We start from the raw sequence: 20,189 nt of genomic DNA on the forward strand, positions 1-20,189 counted from the left end.
ACGGCGATGATGCCGGGGCCTTTTCCTGCGGACTTGCCGTTCCCAGACAGAGAACGCGCTGTCCGGGGAGGGGTGGGCTCCGCACGGACGTCCTCGGGCCCAGCGGGGGGCCGGACTCCCGGGGGCCTCCCCAGAGGGCACTTGAAGTCCTCCGGGCAGACCCCTGCACCCCGACCCCGCCCAGGCTCCCCTCCGCTAGCCTCCCTTGGCTCCCTTGCCATTTCCTAAGCTGTTCCGGTTCCCCCAAGGTTTCTCCTCAGTTTCTGCTGTTACCGATCGGTCCCACCGCCGCAGTCGGCAGCCCGGCTGGCCTGGAGGGCCCGATACGGGTTCGAGTCCTGCCCGAGCACCTAGGCGCCCCATGGTGGGCCCGCTCGAGGGCAGGGGCGCTTCGTCCTTTAGTCCCGGTCCGTGGCCAAGCCGGCCTCCACGGTGACCGGAGGCAGAAGGGCCCCCGCAAAGGATCTGATCACCGCCACGCCGCCCCGGCCTCGGGAGGGCCAAATCCCGGGCAGCTCCGCACCGGCCTTGGGCGCGGAAGGCCGTGGCTGCGGAGGGTGTTGTGACGTCATCTTCCCGCGCCGCGGCCGCCCCCCCACTTCACTACGCGCCGGGCGCAGGCGAAGCCCGCCCTCCCCGCCGGCCTCCGTCCGCCTCCCTGCCTCGCGCCCCGGTTCCGCCATGGAATCCAATAAAGATGAAGCCGAGCGCTGTATCACCATCGCCCTCAGCGCCATCAAGAGCCGCCAACCCGAGCGGGCACTGCGCTTCCTGGAAAAGGCACAGAGGCTTTACCCGACGCCACGGGTGCGCGGTGAGTGCGCGGCCCCGCCGACCGGGAGGGCAGGCCGTCAGGGCCCGGGGCACGGTGGTGGGGCATGAGGGACGCGAGGCACGGGGACCCACCGAGAGAAACGGCTGAAGGGGCTGGGGGAGGGGGCCGGAGACAGCGAGGCCTCGCGCGCCTGCGCACTGACGAGTGCAGGAGGCTGCTGGGAGCTGTAGTCCGCCGACTCAGCTACTTCGGGATCAGCCACGGTTGGAAAACTGAGACCTAGGGGGAAGGGTTCTCCTCTGGACGGTGCGCGCGGAGCATCTCGGGACATGAAGTTCCCGCGGAGTGAGGCTGCGCTCTCCCCGGGATTTCATAGGGTGAGGGGGCAGGGTCAAGGAGGCGAAGTCGAACTACATTTCTCAGAGGCCCGCGCGGCGCATGGGTGCCAGTTACTGACTCGGGAAAGGGGTTGTTAGTTGCTGTGCGAGTCTCGAGAAGTAAGCCAACGCCTTGGGCGGGGGAGAGGAATCAGGTCCCCAGCCCGGGTCCCTGGGCTCCTTAGCCGCCTGCCCCCGCGCCTTTGCTAGCGCCCCCCTCCATTGATTCTCCCCAGTTTATCCCGCTGGGTCTTGTTCGTGCGCTGTCGACGGCTGTCTCTGTGCTCCTTGGGAGCAGGGGCTGTCTTCGTTCTTCCGTCCCCAGAATTAGCACCCGCTTATCAAGCGCACAGAACCAGCCCTTGTGGTCCCTGAAAACTGGCCTGCTGGAAACCAGTGTCCAGGAGCAGCCAGGCCACGAAAGGGCCGCTTGGGAGGCCCGGCTGGCCCAGGGGGAGGGCCGATGTGGGGGGGAGGCCGGTGACTCCGAGAGGAGATTGCGTTTAGAAATGGGCAGCGGAGGGTAGGGGCGGGATCCTTACCCCCACCTGCACCTCCCTGTTTCTTTTCAGCCTAAGCTGTCAGATGCCACCGTGGTCCCCAAGAAATGCTCAGAGAATTAGAGGGGACCTCCTGCAGGATGGACTAGAGGGTCCATGGGAGGATGGGTTTGATGTGTGCTCTGGTGACCGAGGAAGCCCCGCAGTGGGTAGTGATAGCAGCAGGCGTGAAGTCTCAAAGCTGACTGTTCTGACGGTGTAAGCCACCGGGGTCTGTGCCTGGAAAATGTCAGGCTACCCTTAGTCTAGAACTCTCCCCTCCCACCATCGTTGGCCGGGATGGAGCCTCGCAGCACAGGGGCTCAGCCTCTCCTGGTCACGCCTGTAGGAGTTTAGCCTGCTGGCTCTCATCTTGGGAGTCTGCTGGAAACCTAGAGGGGCCGGCTCTGGGAAGCTCGGTGTGAAATGGGACGGTCAGTCAAAAGCTAGACTTGAAGGTGTTGCCTCCTGCCAGCAGAGGAGCTGGTCCGGGTTAAAATGGAAGTGGGAAATACTTAGCAAAATAAAATACAGTAAAAACATAGATGATGTTAATGTGTGGCTTTCTAAGTCATTATGCAGCCCACAGGGATCCTTAGAGATGATTTAGTAGCCCCCACCCACCTATAGTGGTGCTGCTGCCCTCCGAAATGCTGTGTGCACCAGTGACTGGAGGGAAAAAAACCAGGAGAGAAGGCCCCAAAGTGCTCTGTCTTTTGTGGGGGTGACTGCTCATTTGCTGTCCTTCTCAGGAGGTATGCAGGTAGAGTCTTAGCGACTTGGAGCACCATCCTCCGAGAAACTGCCACACAAACCAGCTCTCTTCTTGTTTTGTTTGTCTCCCAGCCAGTAGTACAAGTCAGCTTTTCTCAGATTCAGTCAGTGGGCCATTGTGATACCAAGATGCAGGTTTAAATTGGCTTACACTGAAAAGACAGATTGTAATCCAAGCCTCCTCTGTTGTTCCCAATTTCGCCTATCTATAGCTTTACACTGAAGTGGCGGGTGTGTGTAGGGCTAGTCTTGACCTGTGGCAGAAAATTCTTGGCCAAAGAAAGCTGGAGTTTTGGAATGATGCACATTTGAATACCTATAGAAACTTTATGGATAAAGCAATATTTGCACTCTCTACAGAAGTCTTTCAAGTATTAATACAGCTTTTTTCAAAACAGGTGCTTTTCACCATTTTATAGTATAGATGAGTCTCCAAAGGTTAAATGAGTTGCTTAAAGATGCCATGTTGAGGGAGCAGAGTTCTCTCTCCCACCTTCACCCCATTTCAATTGCTGCTTTCTGCAGCTACTGGAGTTTTTTCTCTCTTTCATGACTTTTTTCTTTTTTAAAAAAAAGTCAGACAACTTTATAGTGAGACCCATAGGGAAACAGGGCGAGGATCCAGGGATTACTGATGCCCTTCCTTCCCCCTGAGTGCCAGTCCATTCCAACTGTTTCAGAGGGTGGGGTGGGGAGAGGCTTAGAGATATCTGCCTAGGGCAGTAGCCCTTTTTGTGATATGTTTAATCCACACAAATGAAGGTACTTCATCTGTGATACCAGAAAGGAGCGTGAGAAAGGGAACCGGGAAGAGAGGGCAAGAATATATCCAGACCACAGTCACTAGAGAGATTGGGATGCACCTGGCATTCTGAGACAGCCATCCAGGGACAACTTGGATTAGGTGGGATTAGGTGAGACAATCCATCAGGCCATTGAAGGAGGAGGAAGGGCTCAGATCCAAGCTCTGGTAATTGCTTTATGAATATTACATGTTCGGTGTAGGGAAATGCCTGGGGTCCCAAGCAAGAGGGCTGCTCAGGAAAGGGAAGAAGACAAGTTCTATGGGAAAGATTTAGAACTTTTCCAAGCACTTGTGATTGGTGTCCCACATGTGACATCACAGGCAGGAACTCAACAATTATTGAAGATGCATGGGGTAAGGAAATTTTCATACAGGTTTCAGATATAGGGTAGGGTGGGGATACCGAGCAGTTGGATGGTAGGGGTAGCCACAGTCAGTCTAAATAAAGGATAGGCTGAAAAAAAATCAAAAAGACCTTTCTGGATTAATGAAACATACCCTCTCAACTATTAAAATCCCATGGTCCTGCTGCCCCCAAGCTGCAAGAAACCTACAGGAAATATTTCCTCCACCCCCTGTGGAAGCAAGAAATACGCTTTCCCCAAGTGTCTATGTCTCTGGAACCAAGGACCCAGCACAGTCCCCGCCTTCAGAACTGGATTTTGGGGAACCAGCTGAATCCATGGCTTATATGCTATGGGTGTCTTGGCGGGGAGGGCCCTATGCATCCTGGCTACAGACTGTAATATCACCATATCACTTGGTCCCTAAAAATACAGCCCCACCAGAGCATTGACCTAAAATGCTACCAGAAAAACTGAGAGTTGGAGACAGTTTGGGCAAAGGAGAGGGGAATGCACAAAAGAAAGATTGCCTTCAGTCCTAATCAATTGACAAGTGTCAGACACTTGTGCTAGGACAAGACTGGGCTAAGTGTTGGGGGCACTGAGGCACTGCCCTCAAGCAGCTGGTATTTGAATAGGGAAGCTCACTGATAGAACTTGCTTAGAATTAGGAAATCTGATTTTGATTCCTGGCTGAACTGTGTCCGAGCTGTGGCAGGGAACAAGTCTATTTCTACATGCCTTCTGCTTTTGGTTACATGGGGAGAATGGTTGACAACATGTGAGGGTACTAACACACTTAAACATTCCATGCAAGAGGCATTCTTGTCCGTCTATTGATGGGAGCCTTCCTGACCCCTGTCTTCACACATGGATACAGTGCAGTTAACAGTGCCTTGTAAAGTCACGAGGCAGGGAACCATCCTCAGATCTCTGTCCTTGGAACAAAGACAGTTTCTATCCCAAATAGTTGGCACTATAACTTAGAGAAAGCTGAGAGCATGGTCTTGAAATTTGTTCTTTCCTCCTCCCCTCCCTCACTTAATTGCCTGAACCTTGTTCAGGTGCTCCCATTTTCACCTCTCCCCCTGAGGTAGACTACCAGTCCACTTGGCTCCAAGAGCTGCTCTTCCCCCATCCAGCCTCGATAGAGCTAGCCTAGAGTGAGTCTGTTTGTGTTTCCCAATTGTTGACTCAGGTCATGTGTACAGCAGTTGCCTCATAGAGGAATGGTATACTTGAGGTGAAGAGCTCCACTCAGCAAGTGCCTGCTGTCAAAGCTGAGAGTGTAGGTAGTAGAAAACACTCATAAAGTTGCCCTTTTTCCAGCCTAGAGAAGTTCTGGGTCCCTGGGTCTTCATACCCCAGAATGATAAAATGACAGAAAATAGTCCTTGGACACAAAGAACCTTTATTTGGGGGGGGGGGGGCATAGAATAGGTACATGGATAAGCTAAGACAGTAAGCAAGACAGCTCCAACAAGTCAGGAGGAGATGAAGATTTGAAATAAAGTAAAAGATGGTGCTTGAATTGAGCCTTGAATGAAGGAAGATGAAGAATCCTGATAGGTAAAAATGAATATTATGTTCTAGGCAAAAAAGAGGGACAAAAAAAGATGGAAAATGTAAATCAGAAAACATCTGTCCAGTCTGGAGTCCCAGCATGAAACATCCCTTTCTGCCATGCTGGTCCCAGTAGGTTTTGCTCTCTGCTCTCATGCTCCTGCCCTCAGCTGACACTGCCTTCAACCAACTCAAACTGGTGTAGACAGTATATCAAAGCAACGTTGGAGGCCCTGGAGCCTGGATGCACATCCCAGCTCTGCCACTTAGAGTCTGAATCACCTCTCTGCCCCCTCAGTCTTCACATCTGTAAAGAAACAGGACTGCGTGACACAATCTTTTACGTGCCCTTCCAGGCCCAAATCCCATGATCTTGTCAGCCATCCACATTAACCACAGGGCCCTCTCTGACCTTCAGGCGTGGAGGAGTGTTGCAGCTCTCCCTTACAGCACTTGCAGCAGAAGCACTGTTAAACCAGTGCCAAGCTCTTCTTTCTCTTTCACGGACATGAAGCCTCCAGTGAGCAGGGCCACAGCCTTTCCCACCTTGATACACCATCTCCAGCACTCCCTCCTACATCAGCATATCTGATGTAGGAGAATACTTTGAATGGAGGAGCCAATCCTAACGGTGGATACCAGACCAATTTTTCAGTGGGTTTTTTTTCTCTTCCTGCCCTTTATCCCCAAACCACCCACCCCACCTCCAAAAGCCTGTATTGTTTCTCAACTTCATGTCACAACTGGGGTGGAAGTGACTAAGGGTTTGAAACAAGGGAACCTCTGTAAAGAATCAGAGTGAAAGCTAAACACATCTGTCCACTGATCTCCCTGGACCATATCCAGGCAGGAAAAAAGTAAAAAGAGTAGAAAAAACAAGAGAGAAAGGCAGAAAAACCAAACAAAACCAAAACACCCACCAAGTTTAAATATCCAAAGAGAGACCAGAAAGTTGTAGAACAAATAACCTGAGTTGTGACACCGGGAACATCAGGTGAAGTAACAGCAGCCAGGTTCCAGATTGGCTGTAGACCAACATTTTGGGTCAGCTCATTCCTTCTTGGTGTAGTTTTCTGTGTATTTCACATGGTTCTATTTTCATTATTGTCCTTAATAGTAGTATATTCTTTTGGTTCAATTTTCTTTACTCTTAAACACTTTGTAAGAGTTTTACCAGATTATGTTGAATTCTTATAATCTTTTTGTCCAGACCTGTGATTTATTTGGTTTAGGGAACACCTTCTTCCCCTCATTAATCAGCCAGTATGAAATGAAATGAGAAATTTCTCTGATGTCATGGTCCTCTTAGAAAACGAAGGATAAACACAACCTGTGAGTAGACTGAGCTGCCTAAATGGGTACCCAGCTAGCTGGGTAACTTCTCTCCTCTTCTCTCCTCTCCTCCCCTCCCCTTTCCTCCCCTCTCCTTCCCTCACCTCTTCTCCCCTTCTCTCCTCTCATCCTTCTCTGTCCTCCCCTCCTCTCCCTTTTCCCTTCTTTCTTGTCTCTCCTAAAACCTTAGACACCATGCACTCTGAAGCCTATGGATTGAACAAGGAAGGGTCCCTGGCCAACCTCCATTCAGTGGCTGGTTTTTGACCCTCATGGCTTAGAGTGAATTTCAATAGTAAGAGTTTCTCTTGGAAACAACAACTCTGAGGGTCCTGCCCCTCCCAGCATGATTTATCTATTTATTTTTTTCTTTTCTGTTAAAGGGGCCATCCCCCTGACTACCTTTTAAAGAGGCCTCTTCACTGAATGGGCATTACCTCAGTCTAAGAGAGGACCTGAAAAGGCCTTAGCCTAAAAGGACCAGGGTTTCCCATTGCATCCTGGGCTGTCTCTAGTCATCCTGATGAACATCAGGTCACTGGATCCAGATGGCTCAGGAGGAGAAAATGAGGCTGGTGACCTTGCACAGCTGTCCCTCGCTCAAAATAAAGTCAAGTGCAAGTCATGTCATCATTTCTCTGATGGCATGGTCTTCTTCAAAAATGAAGGATGGACACACAACAACATCCATTTAAGTAGGATTAAGAAGGCAGAAATTTACTGATCTCATTTAAGTACTTTCTATTTGTTACATTTCGGTTCGAAATTGAATTTTCCACTGTGGAAGACCTGTTTTTTACTTCACTGGGCCTTTTTTTTTCCTTTCCTTTGGCTATGCTAATTCTATAACAGTATAAGGAGCAGAGCCCAAAGCAGAGAGAGCACAGTGGAAGTTGTAAGATCCAAAAACGTCCTTTTCTCCCTGTGGCCACGATCTGTTCAGAATGATGTTATGTGTTGTTTCTGACTTGTCAAATTATTGTAACAGTGAAAGTCAAGCGTATCCGTAAGGAGTTTGAACTACAATTGTGCTGGAAATCCTAGATACCAGGGTGAAATTGATGGGTGCCTGGGATTTGCCAAAGTGGAGTCAAATAAGTGGTTTTCTTGACAACACATCTGAAGAAGGAGAGATTCTTGGTTCTAGAAGATCTCCACATAAGGAAGTAGCCTTATTTCACTTTGCGGGGTTGAGAAGTGGTTTTAGGAATAACAGTAACCTTCCAGTCATTTCTAAAAGTGGTCCAGGTAGAGTGGAATCGCTCTTCATCAATTCAACCATGACAGTGAAATTGCATTTGCGTTTGAGAATGCTTCAATCCCTAAAAGAGTGAAGAGACCCCAGACCTACCACCAAGGGGTAGGTCTGGAGCTTAAGGCAGCTTCTATTCTAGTCTGAGTGGAGTGGAGCCAAGTCTGCAGGAATGAGGTGCTGGACCTTGTCAGTGTCACCCTCTTACTCACTGGCCCTTGTGCCTGGGAACATAAAGTGAGCCAGCTTTAGGGTACAAGAGATGGAGTATCACAAAATCTTGACACTTTTTTCTTTCTCTACTTTGCTTAGCATTGATTGAATCTCTCACCCAGAATGGACAGACCTCTCATGGCCAGACTAGGCCAAAAGACACAGCCACTTCTCACCGGAAAACAGGTGGGGGAGAAACCCCATCTGCCAATGGTGAGACTGGAGGAGAGGGCACGAAAGGCTACACACAGGATCAGATGGAAGCTGTGAAAAGGTGGGGAGCATGGCTGGGCAGCCCAGTGGCATTAGTAATGGCCTTCTCACTTGGGAAGGAGCCTTCTTTCATTGTTTCTTGACTTGAAGCCTCAGTATCCAGTGTCCATTTGGGTGTGGAGGATGGGACATAGTAAAACAGCTACAGAATCATATGACCATAATCACTTCCCAAGAACCTTAGGTAGCTCCACAAAATGTGGATTAAAACCCCTCTGTGACTTACCCCAGTGCACAGCCCAGTCCAAATGAGCCCCTGATTGGGAGTGACCCATAACAGAAATTGACTAAAATCAAATAAATCCCCCTTAGCTCCTCCCAGTGTCCCTTGTATCTCACCCAGCCATCCCCCTGCTATGCCAATCCCAGACCTATTCAGACATCTCTGCCAGAACTGAAGGAGGATGAATCTCTCCACTCTCTTCCTCCACCCCCACTTCCCTCCCTTCTTCCCCTTTCTCATCAAAAATATGTAGGGCATGGGACGATGTAAGTCCTCTTCTGTTAGGGTGGAGGCAGAAGCAGGAGGAAGGAGTCAGAAGACCTGAGTTCAAATCCCAGCCCTTTCCATGGCCTTGGGCAAATTCTGTAACCTCTGTCAAATGAACACAATAACACTTGTGTGCTTTACTCCACAGGGTTGTTGTGGGGATTGAGTGAAATCTTAGAGATAAAATGCTTTGTTTTCTGTAAAGTAAGGATTTTCAATGAAAGTGAGATTTTACTGTTCCACGGAATGAGAGGTAGATTGGGGGCCTGCATAGCTCAATTCATTTCCCAGCTCGGCATTAATAAGCAATAATTACTGGAAAGAGACCATCCTGTGGCCAATCTTCACCCTCCTCCTAGTTAATGGCATGCACCACTACCATTCAGCCATCCACTGAGCCATGTGCTGATGATAATGCAGTGGGTGGGAAAAGCCTAGTTCAGAATTCCAGGCCAGAGTTAAATTCCCTTCCAAATTAAAATCTCTACTCAAAACTGCCTTTCAAACCCCAAGGCTGGTGGTCTGGGCTATTCACTCAGCCTGTGCTTTGCCATTATTTAGTGTGTTCGAATTTTAGGGTTGTTTAGGCACAGACTAGGTAAATGTTTAGGAGGTTTGGGGTTTTCTCTCCAATTCCATCAGCTCCTTTGATGTTAGAGGAGAGTTAGCACCTTTACCTCCCTGCCCTGAAATTAAGCCTTCCCCTCCTTGTGTGAAGGAATCTGTCACAGCAGGGCAGATGGGGTGGGGTGGGACCTCTGACCCTCAGTGACAGGAAGTAGTGCGGGAAAGGATGACCTTCACAGGCTAACCCCCTTCTCTTCTCCAGGGTGAAGCAGTGTAAAGACTACTATGAGATCCTGGGTGTAAGCAGAGAAGCCTCAGAAGAGGACTTGAAGAAGGCCTACCGAAAACTGGCCCTCAAGTTTCACCCGGACAAGAACCACGCTCCTGGTGCCACAGAGGCTTTTAAAGGTGAGGATTCATTTTGCTAAGATTTCTATGGCATTTTTATCCACTGGCCTTGAGGGACATTGTTCAGTAACTTGGTTTCATATGCGTGAACTACATGTGAGGTGTACTGTCTTTGGGAGGGATACAGACATAGAGTTTATGGGAGACACAGTTCCTGCCCAGCCCTCTCAGGGTTTAGTCTGGAAGGAAGTGGTCAGAATGGCCCTCTCCAGGCATCCTGTCCTGATCCTCTCCCTTTGGGCTGCTGTGTCTGACAGTTATATATTCCCACAGGAGTGCATCTGAATTGAAGTGGCATAGCCCAGAGCTCTGGGAGTATTGGGAGGGAGAGGGGGGTGCTTTCCCCAAACTGAGAGGAACATGAAGAATTTCCTGGAGGAGGTGATGCTTGAGTTGGGTTTTATAGGACATTCCAGCCATAGGAAAGGCACTAGTTGTGGGCATTTAACAAGCAGAGCAAAGAGTACCTGGAAGAGGGGTCTAAGATGCCCCCAGCCAGGCAGTGTGACCCCAAGAGGGCCTTGGACATCAGGCCAGTGAGGCTAGAGGGCACCATTACGGACTTTGAGAAGAGTGACATGACCAGAGGGCTAAATGTGAGGTACACAAGTCTAGCCACAGAGAGCCAATGGGTGGGAGAGAGCAGAGGTACGCAAACCACCTGGATGAGGACAGGAGCTGTAGGAGAGAAGGGAGAAACAACAGGACTTTGTAACTGATTGGATGTGAGAAAGGAAAGAAAGAATCAAAGTTAACACCAGAGTTTTCAGTTGAACATTTAAGTCACATTATCTGTTAGACACTTAGAGATGTGGGTCCACCTTAGGGATTCTTAGCCTGAAGTCTGTGAACTATTGTTTTTTTAATAAATATTTTGATGTTACTTATTTCAATATAATTAGTTTCCTTTGTAATCCAATTGTATTTTATATATTTAAATACATAAATCTGAGAAGGGATCCATTGACCTCACCAGACTACCCAGAGGGTCTGTGGCACCAAAAAATGTTAAGAACCTCTGGTCTAGAACCTAGAGAGCTGGAAATGTAGATTTGGGATTCAAAAGTATCAGTGTGGTAGTTGAAGACATGGCAGTAAATAAAGTGGAGAAGGAGAAGGTAGAGAGGAAAAAAAGACCCAGGGCAGGCCCTTGAGTAGCCCCATTCCCTGAGGGCCAGCTGGAAGAGGGGGAGCTGCTAAAGAAGATAGTCTAGGAGCTGTTAGAGAAGGAGCAGAAAGAGTTGGCTGGCCAAGGGCAGTGGAAAGTGGCCAAGAGGAGAACTGAAGGCAAAGGTCATTTAATTTATTGACTAGGTCACTGGGTCACCTTAGTGGAGTGAGAGAGATGGAATCCACACAACAAGGGGTTAAGCAGAGATGCTAAGAGGGAGCCAACAGCATCACCCAATTCTAGCCCTTTCCCAGGAGGCATCTGCCCAGGCCAGAAGGAGAGCCAGACCTTGAGCAAGACCAAATGGTATAAAGTGTTGATCATTGTTGAGAGAGGCAGTATGCTGTAGTGGAGACAGGGAAGGCCTTAGAGTCCGGAGGACCTGAGTTGAAGTTTCATCTCTGACATGTAAACATAGACAGGTCCCTAACCTCTCTGCGCCCCAGGCAGCTCTCTAGGGCTCTAAGCTGTGGAACTGGGCCAGTCAGCCCTTGGGAAAGGGGGCTTCCTCACCAGGACTTCCCTACACTGATGAAATCCCTCATCTGGACCACACGACCATAATGAACACAGGGAAGAAAAGTGATCCTTGCCCACCTCCTTATCACCCAAAGTCTTAACTCTCCTGGGCTGAGAGGGCCTTGAACAAACAGCCTCCTGACCTCTTGTTGTGATTGAGGTTATGTTGCCCAGCACTGCCTTAGCTGTCAGCTCTCCCCCTCTCTTCCAGGATAAGCTTGACCCCTACAACATCATATCTAATCTCAAGCAATCCCTTGAGCTGAAGGCTAAGACTACAGTTATGGGGCCAAGTCAGAGGCATTAAGCAAAGGGCCCTTTACAATTTCCACTGGGTTGTCTGAGCCTTAAGACCCCTCCCTGTGAATTGGTTGGTCCTCCAGAGTACTCAGTATCTATTGTCCAGGTCCAAAGGGAGCATGCCAGATTAAGGCCACCATTTTGTGGTGTCTTTCACTGATACCTTAGCAGCCATCTCCTCAGGCCAAGTTTGTCATCTTGGCCTGGTCGCCATTTCTCTAATGACAGCCACCTGTCAAGCCCCGTGGAGTAGGATTGCCATCTGATTTGACCCATCACTTGCCAAGTTCTGGAGCACATTTCTTTAAAGAGTGAGAAGGATAGAGAAGCTTGGTGCACACTGGATTCAGAGACTCTCTGGTCTCTGCAATCTTTGGGCTTCTCATCCTCCAAGAGCCTCCACCTCTGAGTATGTTGGACCTGAGGCTCAGCCTGCTGCCTCCTGGTGTCCCTGTGGGCATTTCCTTAGATGCTGAACCAGGCTCCAGGCAGCCTCTTCTCTCCACTCCAGCTTCCTCAGGGCATCTCTTCAACAGACTCTGGACTGCCCTGCTTTCTTTATTCACCTTTGCAGATTTCTTTATCCGAGTCCTTGCCAGGGCAGCAGACCCTGACATTTCCTCTTGTTTACAGCCATCGGTACCGCCTATGCTGTGCTAAGCAACACTGAAAAGAGGAGACAGTACGACCAGTTTGGGGACGAAAAGAGCCAGGCTGCCCGGCAGGGCCAGGGCCACGGAGACTTCCACCGGGGCTTTGAAGCAGACATCTCCCCTGAGGACCTCTTCAACATGTTCTTTGGTGGTGGCTTTCCTTCCAGTAAGGCCCCTGTCCTCCCTCCTTGTGCTTCTGCCCTCCCTCCCTTCCCTCCACAGCCTCGGGGCCTGACCAGTCTCCCTCTGGTCCCCAGGTAACATCCATGTCTACAGCAATGGGCGCATGCGGTACACCTACCACCAAAGGCCTGACCGCCGGGAAAACCAGGGTGATGTGAGTGAAGCCCGGCGGGGGAGCATAAGCGGAGAGGAGAGAAGAAGGGGCTGCACTGGGAGCCTGGAGCCTGGTGCGGGGAAGGGCACATCCCAAGCCGTCCCCCAGGGCCATCCCACCAGCCAGCCCTCCTTCCTTGGGCTGCTGCTGGGGGCTCCTGCCAGTAATGCCAGCTTTCCAACACTAGAGGGAGACACACTCCACTCCTCTCCTCTCCTCTGCCAAGGCAAAGTATTTAGTATTTGGGACTGGGGTTTAGATGCCTGTTCCTGGAGTGGCCACTGGTAGCCCACATCCACTAGTCCCTGCTTCCAGACTCCCCTCCAGGGTGAGGTGACACATGCCCACCCTCTCCCACCACCTCCCCCACAGCAAACATGTATTGAGCACCTACTAAGTGCCACAGTTTTAGGAGTGAGGGGGGGAGGCTGTGGCTTGTGCCCACAGAGAATGGGCATCCTATCAGCTTGTAACTTGGTTTCCAGACTGATTGCGTGTTTCTTCCTCCAAGGGCGGCCTGGGGTTGTTTGTCCAGCTGATGCCCATCCTCATCCTAATCATTGTGTCAGCACTCAGCCAGATGATGGTCTCCAGTCCACCATACAGCCTCAGCCACAGACCGTGAGTAGCTACAATTCTCCCACCTTGTTGTGTCTGGGGCACTGGGAGTGGTGGGAGGTAGAGGCTGCTCCTTCCTCCCCCTCCTCCACTTTGGTTTTCCTGATAACATAGAGAATAGGTCAGTTTCTCCCCTGATTAGGGTCTTACCTGCTCAGGGTCCACTTGAGTAGGTTCTGGGATGTAGGACAAGAAACTAGTCTAAACGTCAAGAGAATCAGTTCTTTCTCTGGAGGCCCCATTAAAGTACCTCCAGGGAATGTGCTCACTTGATTGTCAGTAAATGGGGAACCCCTGCTAGCAAGGGGTAAGAGGGCCTCCTCTAGCCCATTCCTCTGCTTCCTAGTCTTTGTTTCTCTGCTCCAGAGATGCATAACCCTTCTCTGCTTCAGAAAGTAAGTATAGATAGCGGCCCTCTCAGGAGAGATGTCCTCTCTGTTCAAGGGTTCCCTTTGCTCCTTGTTAAGCCAGGGATTTTGAGAGTTGTTAGAAGGGATGACCCAGAAGGTCACCTAGGCTGGCCTCTCCCTTGTTCTGTGGAGTTCTTTGATACTAGATTCTAAGCAACTTGAGGTCATGGCCTATAATCTCTAATTCTTCTCTGTATCCTACTGACTTCTCCCCATTAAAAGCCTACAAATATATACATGTATACCATACCACCATACGTAGCACAGTTCTGGATATACAGTGGGTACCTTAAATAGTCTTCAGATCAATAAAGGAGCTGAGTGACTTGCCCAGCAAAGATGGTGGCAGGGCCAGGACCAGAGCTGAAGTCTCCTGGCTTCTCTTCCTCCACTGGCCCCTTTCCCCAAATTCCATGAGCCACAGGCACCTGGACCACCAAGCTCTAGGTCCTGGCTAATCATGGGAAGACACACAGAAGATTGGGGTTCTGATTTAGGGATAGGAACACCTGGTTCTTGGCCCTGGGCTTATCCTGTGCTATATCTGTTTCTGTGGCAGGTCAGTGGGACACATCCACAAGCGGTTGACTGAGCACCTCAAAGTGCCCTACTACGTGTCTGATAACTTTGGGGAAGAGTTCACTGGCTCCAACTTAAAGACAGTAGAACGGAACGTGGAAGACGACTATGTAGCCAACCTCCGAAATAACTGCTGGAAAGAGAAGCAGCAGAGTGAGTGGTGCTGCCTGGAGTGACCTTGGGGCTGGACCTGGGCTAGCAGCCCTGGGCTACCTGCTGTGCCCAGATGATCTGGCATTTCAGAGACTGGGTGCAAAGCCAGGGCTCAGAGAGGCACTCCTTGGGGTCACAGTGGGTTGCAAATGCTTTAAGTCTAGGAGTTCCAGTAGCCTCCAAAGAGTTTCTCTTCCCCTCCTCCCTCCCCTTATGTGCCCTGGAGTTCTCAGTTCCCTCACTGACCCTTACTATACATCTCAGCTCCAGGGGAAGCAGACATGCCAGTGATAGTAGTACATCTGACCAGCCTCCCCAATTTACCTCCCAGTTACCTTTAAGTTTGTTGTCACAGGGTGCCTGCCATCACTCCTTTGGGGGCTGTCCTAGCCAAGCTGTCCCCTTGGTCATGGCCTCCTGCCAAGCTAACCAGAGAAGCTACATCCCTTCTGACCCTGAGGCTGCCTCAGTCGCCCCAGTCTCTCCAAGTCTTCTGATCTCCCTATCCCATTCCTCCAAATTACAGGCCTAGGAAAGGAGTGGGTCACCGCACTTCGGACTTCTAACATCTGTTCTCTTTTGCAGAAGAAAGTTTACTCTACCGAGCCCGATACTTTGGAGACACGGGTCTATATCACAAAGCACAGAGGATGGGCACCCCAAGCTGTAGCAGATTGTCAGAAGTACAGGCCTCTCTGCATGGATAGTTAATGCCAGACCACCCTGCTGAGGTCCGAGTATGAGCCGGAGCCTCCCCTCTGGGTTTGATTAATGGAACTTGTACTTTAGGCATCTGTGGGGAAGTGGGGCTACACTCTCCAGAGCCACATCTATAGGCCAGGTCCTTCTGGTAATCAGAAGCAGGAGGTGGGGTAGGGTGGGGTGGAAGGGTAGGTAGCTAGAGGGGAGGACACAGGAGAAACAGCACTAGAAACTGACCGTAAGAACCCCTGAGGAAGTCCCAGTAACCCCCATCTCTCCTCAAGCCCAAGCATCTGCCCAAAAGTAAACCCCAGTCCCTGTGGTTACTTCAGGGTCCAGTGACCATGGACCAAGCCTGTCCATTAGGCTCTGATCACAGATGATTCCTTCTGAAGCATTTGCCCCCAGGGATTCTTGTGCCATAGGGGCTTCTGCTCCAAGCTCAAGGTGGTGGATTTAGGTTTGCCTTGTCCTTCTACTGATATCCTCTTACCACTGCCTCCCCAATAGTAGAGAGGGTAGGACATCACCTTCCCTGCCCCCTTCTTCCTGCCCCACTCCTCTTCAAACACTCATAGAGCCTGGTGGTGGTTACATGAGGTCACCAGTGATAACGAGGCCTCTGGCCTTTGGATAAGCACCTGAGCTGCCCATGCTACGGGGGAAGGCTCTAGAAAAAATGGGGAGTGGATGGAGCGGGGCACAGGGTGAGAAAGCCTACAGGCAAAACAGAAAGCTCAGTGCCCAGGAGAGGACAGGCAGGCAAAGGAGGGGGAGAAGGAGGCTTCTCCGTGCCAGGGGGCAGCATGGGCCTATCTCTGTGCCACCTTCCACACCTGGCTAGTATAGAACGTACAGGCTTCGCTTCAACATCTTCACCCTGGCCTGCTCTTTTCAGGCTGTGGTCTGAGGAAAGGAACAGAATATTAGAAGTTCAGGGTCAAATTCAGTGCAGCCTATGAATGAAAACTGTCCCCGCCCCAGCCTGTGGTCAGCCATCTGCCAGCCTCTACCCCTTTCTGCTTTCCAGGGCTCCAGGAGCAGAAGGAGGCAGAGGCAGCAACTTGGGCAGATAGGAGTGGTGGACCTCAGTTGGGCTTTCCTGGAGGCCCTGCTCCAGCCAGGGGGCTGGGCACCTCCCTTCCCCACAAGCAGCTTCCCTAATGGAATAGAGGCATGGGGGTGGCAAAAGCTGAGTATGGGGTGGGGGGGTGTCTGTGTGTCTGTGTGTGTGTGCATGCATTCATGCACGCACTTGCACGTGCATACAGACCAGCTGTTTTGTGTGGTTGCCAAGCTAACACAATGACCACTTTCATCCTCAGACTATGAAATACCTGGAGAATTTTCGGTGACATGCACTGAGCCAAGGTGATGGACATTATATTTAAGGAGCAAAAACCTTAAATTAAAGTGGAATTGGAGGATGAGCAATGCACAGCTGCCCTCTCTCTCACCCAATAAACACAGAAAGCCCTTAGGACAGGGAAGCCCAGGCCACTGAGCTTCTCCCTTCTTTCCAGCACTGAGGTTCTGCACTCAGTCCTCTCCTAGGAAACCACAGCCATGGCAACCAAAGGAGGATTTAGAACTTGCAGCAACTGTGTGTGGGGGAAAGAGAAGGAGGAGGAGGCCGGGACAGCCCTTCTTGCCCATCTCCCCAGGTCACCTCACTGGAAGCCTTCCCATCCGATGCGGCTAGGAACAAATGGATCGAAGGAGAAGAGCCGGAAGTAGTTAGGATTTAATTTATAGTTGTGTATGTGTGCGTGTATGTGTGTGTATACATGCCTCACTGTGCTCCTCCAGCCAGGCATGTATAGAGATCTATAAATGGTCTACTTTTAACTATGCAGGGAGCGGGTGAAGTTATTTGGCTGATTTCTCTTCCGTTTTAGAGACAGGCCTATTTTCAGGAGGCTGCCTAGTTCTCTAAGATCTGGAGATTAACCACAGCTGACAACACAGGGAGCCGGGATCACTTGCTTTCTCCCCTGGATAAAGGCTTTCGGTCTGGTTTCTGGTTGGTGATTTCTAAGGGCAGAGAGAATCATGCCAGAATCATAATCTCTAGAGCATGGCTTCAGACTGTGCTGGAAAGAAGGAGGGAGAAAATGATTCATTGACCAGGTCAGCTGTGAGCATAACTTCTCAAAGGTTTGGCTCTCCATTCTGAGCCCATCAGTATTTCAATTGGATGGACACAGTCAAGCCTGCTGAGATGATGGCAGATCAGTTTCCCTGGCCTAACCTTGAACTCATCACCCATGCTGCACCTCAGGGGTCCCCCTTCCCAATGTAGCTTTGCACCACAGAAGCGCAGTCTAGCACCCTGGCCTGGGGTGACTGGATTGACCGGAGCCTGGTAAGGAAAAGCCAGCCAAGTTTGGAATGCACTTAGTGAGGGAAGTTGGACCATCCCTCGACTCCTCTTCCTCCTGTTGAACCTCTTAGTATGGGAGTGGCCTCCAGGGTTCAGAGTCCTGCACCTGGGGAAGCCCATGCCAGCCTCTCAGACAGACCCGGGAAGGATGACCCACTGGGTCTCCTCTTCCACAGTGGACTAAAGATATTCTGCTCAACCAGAATGATTTTCTTATCTTCACTTTATGAAGTAGGGTTTTTCTCAAAACAGCTGTTGCTGCCAGGGGGAGGGAGGGAGGTTTTATTTATTCCCAAAGTTTATACCCAGCCTTTTGAAATCAGCCTAGTTGCCCTGGAATTGGATCTTCTTTGGCAGTATCACTAAGCCCATGTTACTTCTAAGCCTTACTTCTCCTCTGCTGCCGGAGCCAATCTTCTCCTTGAGTTTGTTTGGCCTTTTTTTCTTAATCAAAAAAAATTAGGGGGGTAAGGGTAGGGAGGGAGTCCAGAGGGAAATATACCAGCTGTTCTAAACTGATGACTCTGTGCTCACCACCCTCCACCCGGAGAGATCTCAGTGGAAGGGAACTCAGCAGCCTCAGACTATACCCATTTACCTAGTGACACAACCCTGCCCCCTCCCCCCAGTGATTTCTCTGAGGCGCTATCTATGGATGGTCTAAGCTCGGTGCAATAAAGCATAGATCCTGAAGGATAACCACAGAGGCTGAATTAGAATTATGAAATTGTACATCTATAAATAAATGTTTATAACGTGAGAGACCAAAGTGTGTTTTGGTGTGTGCTGAGTTCATGGGGTTTATGATCAATCCCCAGTGACCAAGATAAAAATACTTAACAGTCCACCTCACCCAGTTGTAAAGAAAGTGCTTTGTGACCTTGAGAAAATGGAAGAATTGAGCGGCCAGCTGAACAAGGGCATTGTCCCACCCCAACCCCCCAAAGCTGGTGCCTGAAAACGCATGGCTGTGCCTAGGGTTGGAAGGCAAATACCACCACATCCTGGAAAGGGGAATCTTTGGGGTCACTGCACCCCCACCCCTTCCCACTGAGGTCACCCCGCCGAACCCTTGCCTGAGCAGCATGAGAAAGGGTTCCCGTGCTGACGTTTTCTCCACCAGGGCACTATTTACTGAGCCAGCCCCAAGAACTGCGTCGTCCAGCCCGGTTCAGTCCTCCAGTTATCTTTCGGGCCTTTTCTGCCCAGGGTGGGGGTAAGAAGGCTCCTTTTCCAAGGTAAAGCCTCTGATGAACGAAAGGGTTGGGAAAGGACGGGGCAGAATTCTTCCCAGAACCCTGGTAGCGAGGTGAGCAGGCCAGGCCTCCACCTTCACCCTAACAGAAACCAGGGGTTCGCCAGGAAGGGGACGGCGGCAGGTCCACCTGCTGTGCCCCGCCGGGGCCCTGCCGGCGCCCTCCGCACCAGCACGGGCAGCCACCGAGGCCTACGTAGGCCCGGCTGTAAAAGCTCCCGCGGCTCCCAGGCCTGCCCTCCTCCTCCCCGCGCATTCCCCCAGTGCCGGGCAGAACCGGGCCCGGCGTCTCCCAGCCTTGCTCCCCCAGCGCTCTCCACCCGCTCCCTCGCATCTGCCGGTTCGAGGGGGGGGACACGTGCTCGGGATTTCTCCGCCCCGGCCTCAGCTCTGTCCCAGCCCCTCCCCCCCGCGGCCGACTCGGGGACGCTCGGGAAAGTAACAAATGTTGCAACCCGAGCGACCGATTCACACGAACGGGGCTGCAGCAAAATCTGCCCCAGGCTCCTGGAGACCCGGGCTGCCCCGAAGCCCCGCCCCGCGCCCACGCTGGCCAAACAACTGTCGCAGCAGCGATCGGGCCACCGCCAGAGCCGGCTCCCATTGGCTACAGCCTCCCCAGACTCCTCCCCCTCCCTGCGGCGCCCAGCCACAGGTCCCGGGGGAGGGAGGCGCGGGAGGGGCTGGGAGGGGACCCGCTGTGTTGCTGGGGAAAGATGGCAAGGTCTGGAGGCAGGACCTCGGGCAGCAGCCCCTCCCCACCCCCCTGCTCACGGCCCCCAGTCTCCGCGGGGGCAGGAAGAGTTGAGCACCTCCCCCTCCCAGCCTCCTGCACATCCTCAGGTGGGGGTCGGGGAGGCGGGAGGAGCTGGGAGGGGACGGGCTGGGTTACTGGGGGAAGGTGGCAGGACCAGAGACGGGACCTCCTTGCCTGGGCAACCGCCCTCCCCCACCTCCCCCAGCGTGGGTTCCCACGGGGGCCCGGGAGGGCCGAATAGCCAGGCTTCTGACCCCTCCCCCTCCCCAGCTCAGTGCCCAGCCGGGGGAGGGGCCGGCGGGGAGGACTTCTCCCCCAGGTCCCCCTTCCTCTCCCGAGCCACTGCCGGGTAATGGTGGCGGGGAGTGCAGGACCACAGGCTTCCCGCGTGGGGCAGGAGTTTGAGGAAGGTGCCAGAGGCCTGCCGACTCCCCTCCCTGGGACTTCCTCCGGGCAGGGGTCCCTTCCACCCCAGCTGCAGAATCCTGGTAGTGTGGGGTAGAAAGAAGATGCAGACTGATGAGTGTGGCCCCCATCCAGGGATCAGGAGACCAGTGGGGTCCCCAGAGGCTTCCTGGGAGTCTGCCCCTCCATGATCTCATCTGTCTCCTGTCTGGGAATTCCTCTTGTCCACGGAAGA

General features: G+C 51.8%; 1 protein-coding gene across 1 annotated transcript; it reads left to right on the forward strand.

The window, feature by feature from the left end:
* The first annotated feature begins 596 nt into the window (after positions 1 to 596).
* On the forward strand, positions 597 to 18,306 carry DNAJB12 (DnaJ heat shock protein family (Hsp40) member B12). Its single transcript, XM_072628227.1, has 9 exons — positions 597 to 814; positions 8,074 to 8,248; positions 9,567 to 9,712; positions 12,336 to 12,521; positions 12,613 to 12,692; positions 13,204 to 13,313; positions 14,280 to 14,452; positions 15,038 to 15,183; positions 16,480 to 18,306. The coding sequence occupies exons 1-8, from the start codon at positions 682 to 684 to the stop codon at positions 15,157 to 15,159; spliced, it is 1,125 nt and encodes a 374-aa protein (XP_072484328.1). The 5' UTR covers positions 597 to 681; the 3' UTR covers positions 15,160 to 15,183; positions 16,480 to 18,306.
* Positions 18,307 to 20,189: the final 1,883 nt, after the last annotated feature.

The sequence above is a fragment of the Notamacropus eugenii genome, chromosome 1 (assembly GCF_028372415.1).
Source record: "Notamacropus eugenii isolate mMacEug1 chromosome 1, mMacEug1.pri_v2, whole genome shotgun sequence".
Classification (NCBI taxonomy): Eukaryota; Metazoa; Chordata; class Mammalia; order Diprotodontia; family Macropodidae; genus Notamacropus; species Notamacropus eugenii.

Coding starts and splice junctions, on each gene's coding strand:
- DNAJB12 (XM_072628227.1), top strand. CDS start 682: ATGGAATCCAATAAAGATGAAGCCGAGCGCTGTATCACCATCGCCCTC. Junction 815..8,073: donor CCCGACGCCACGGGTGCGCG/GTGAGTGCGCGG, acceptor TACTTTGCTTAG/CATTGATTGAATCTCTCACC. Junction 12,693..13,203: donor GCCGGGAAAACCAGGGTGAT/GTGAGTGAAGCC, acceptor TCTTCCTCCAAG/GGCGGCCTGGGGTTGTTTGT.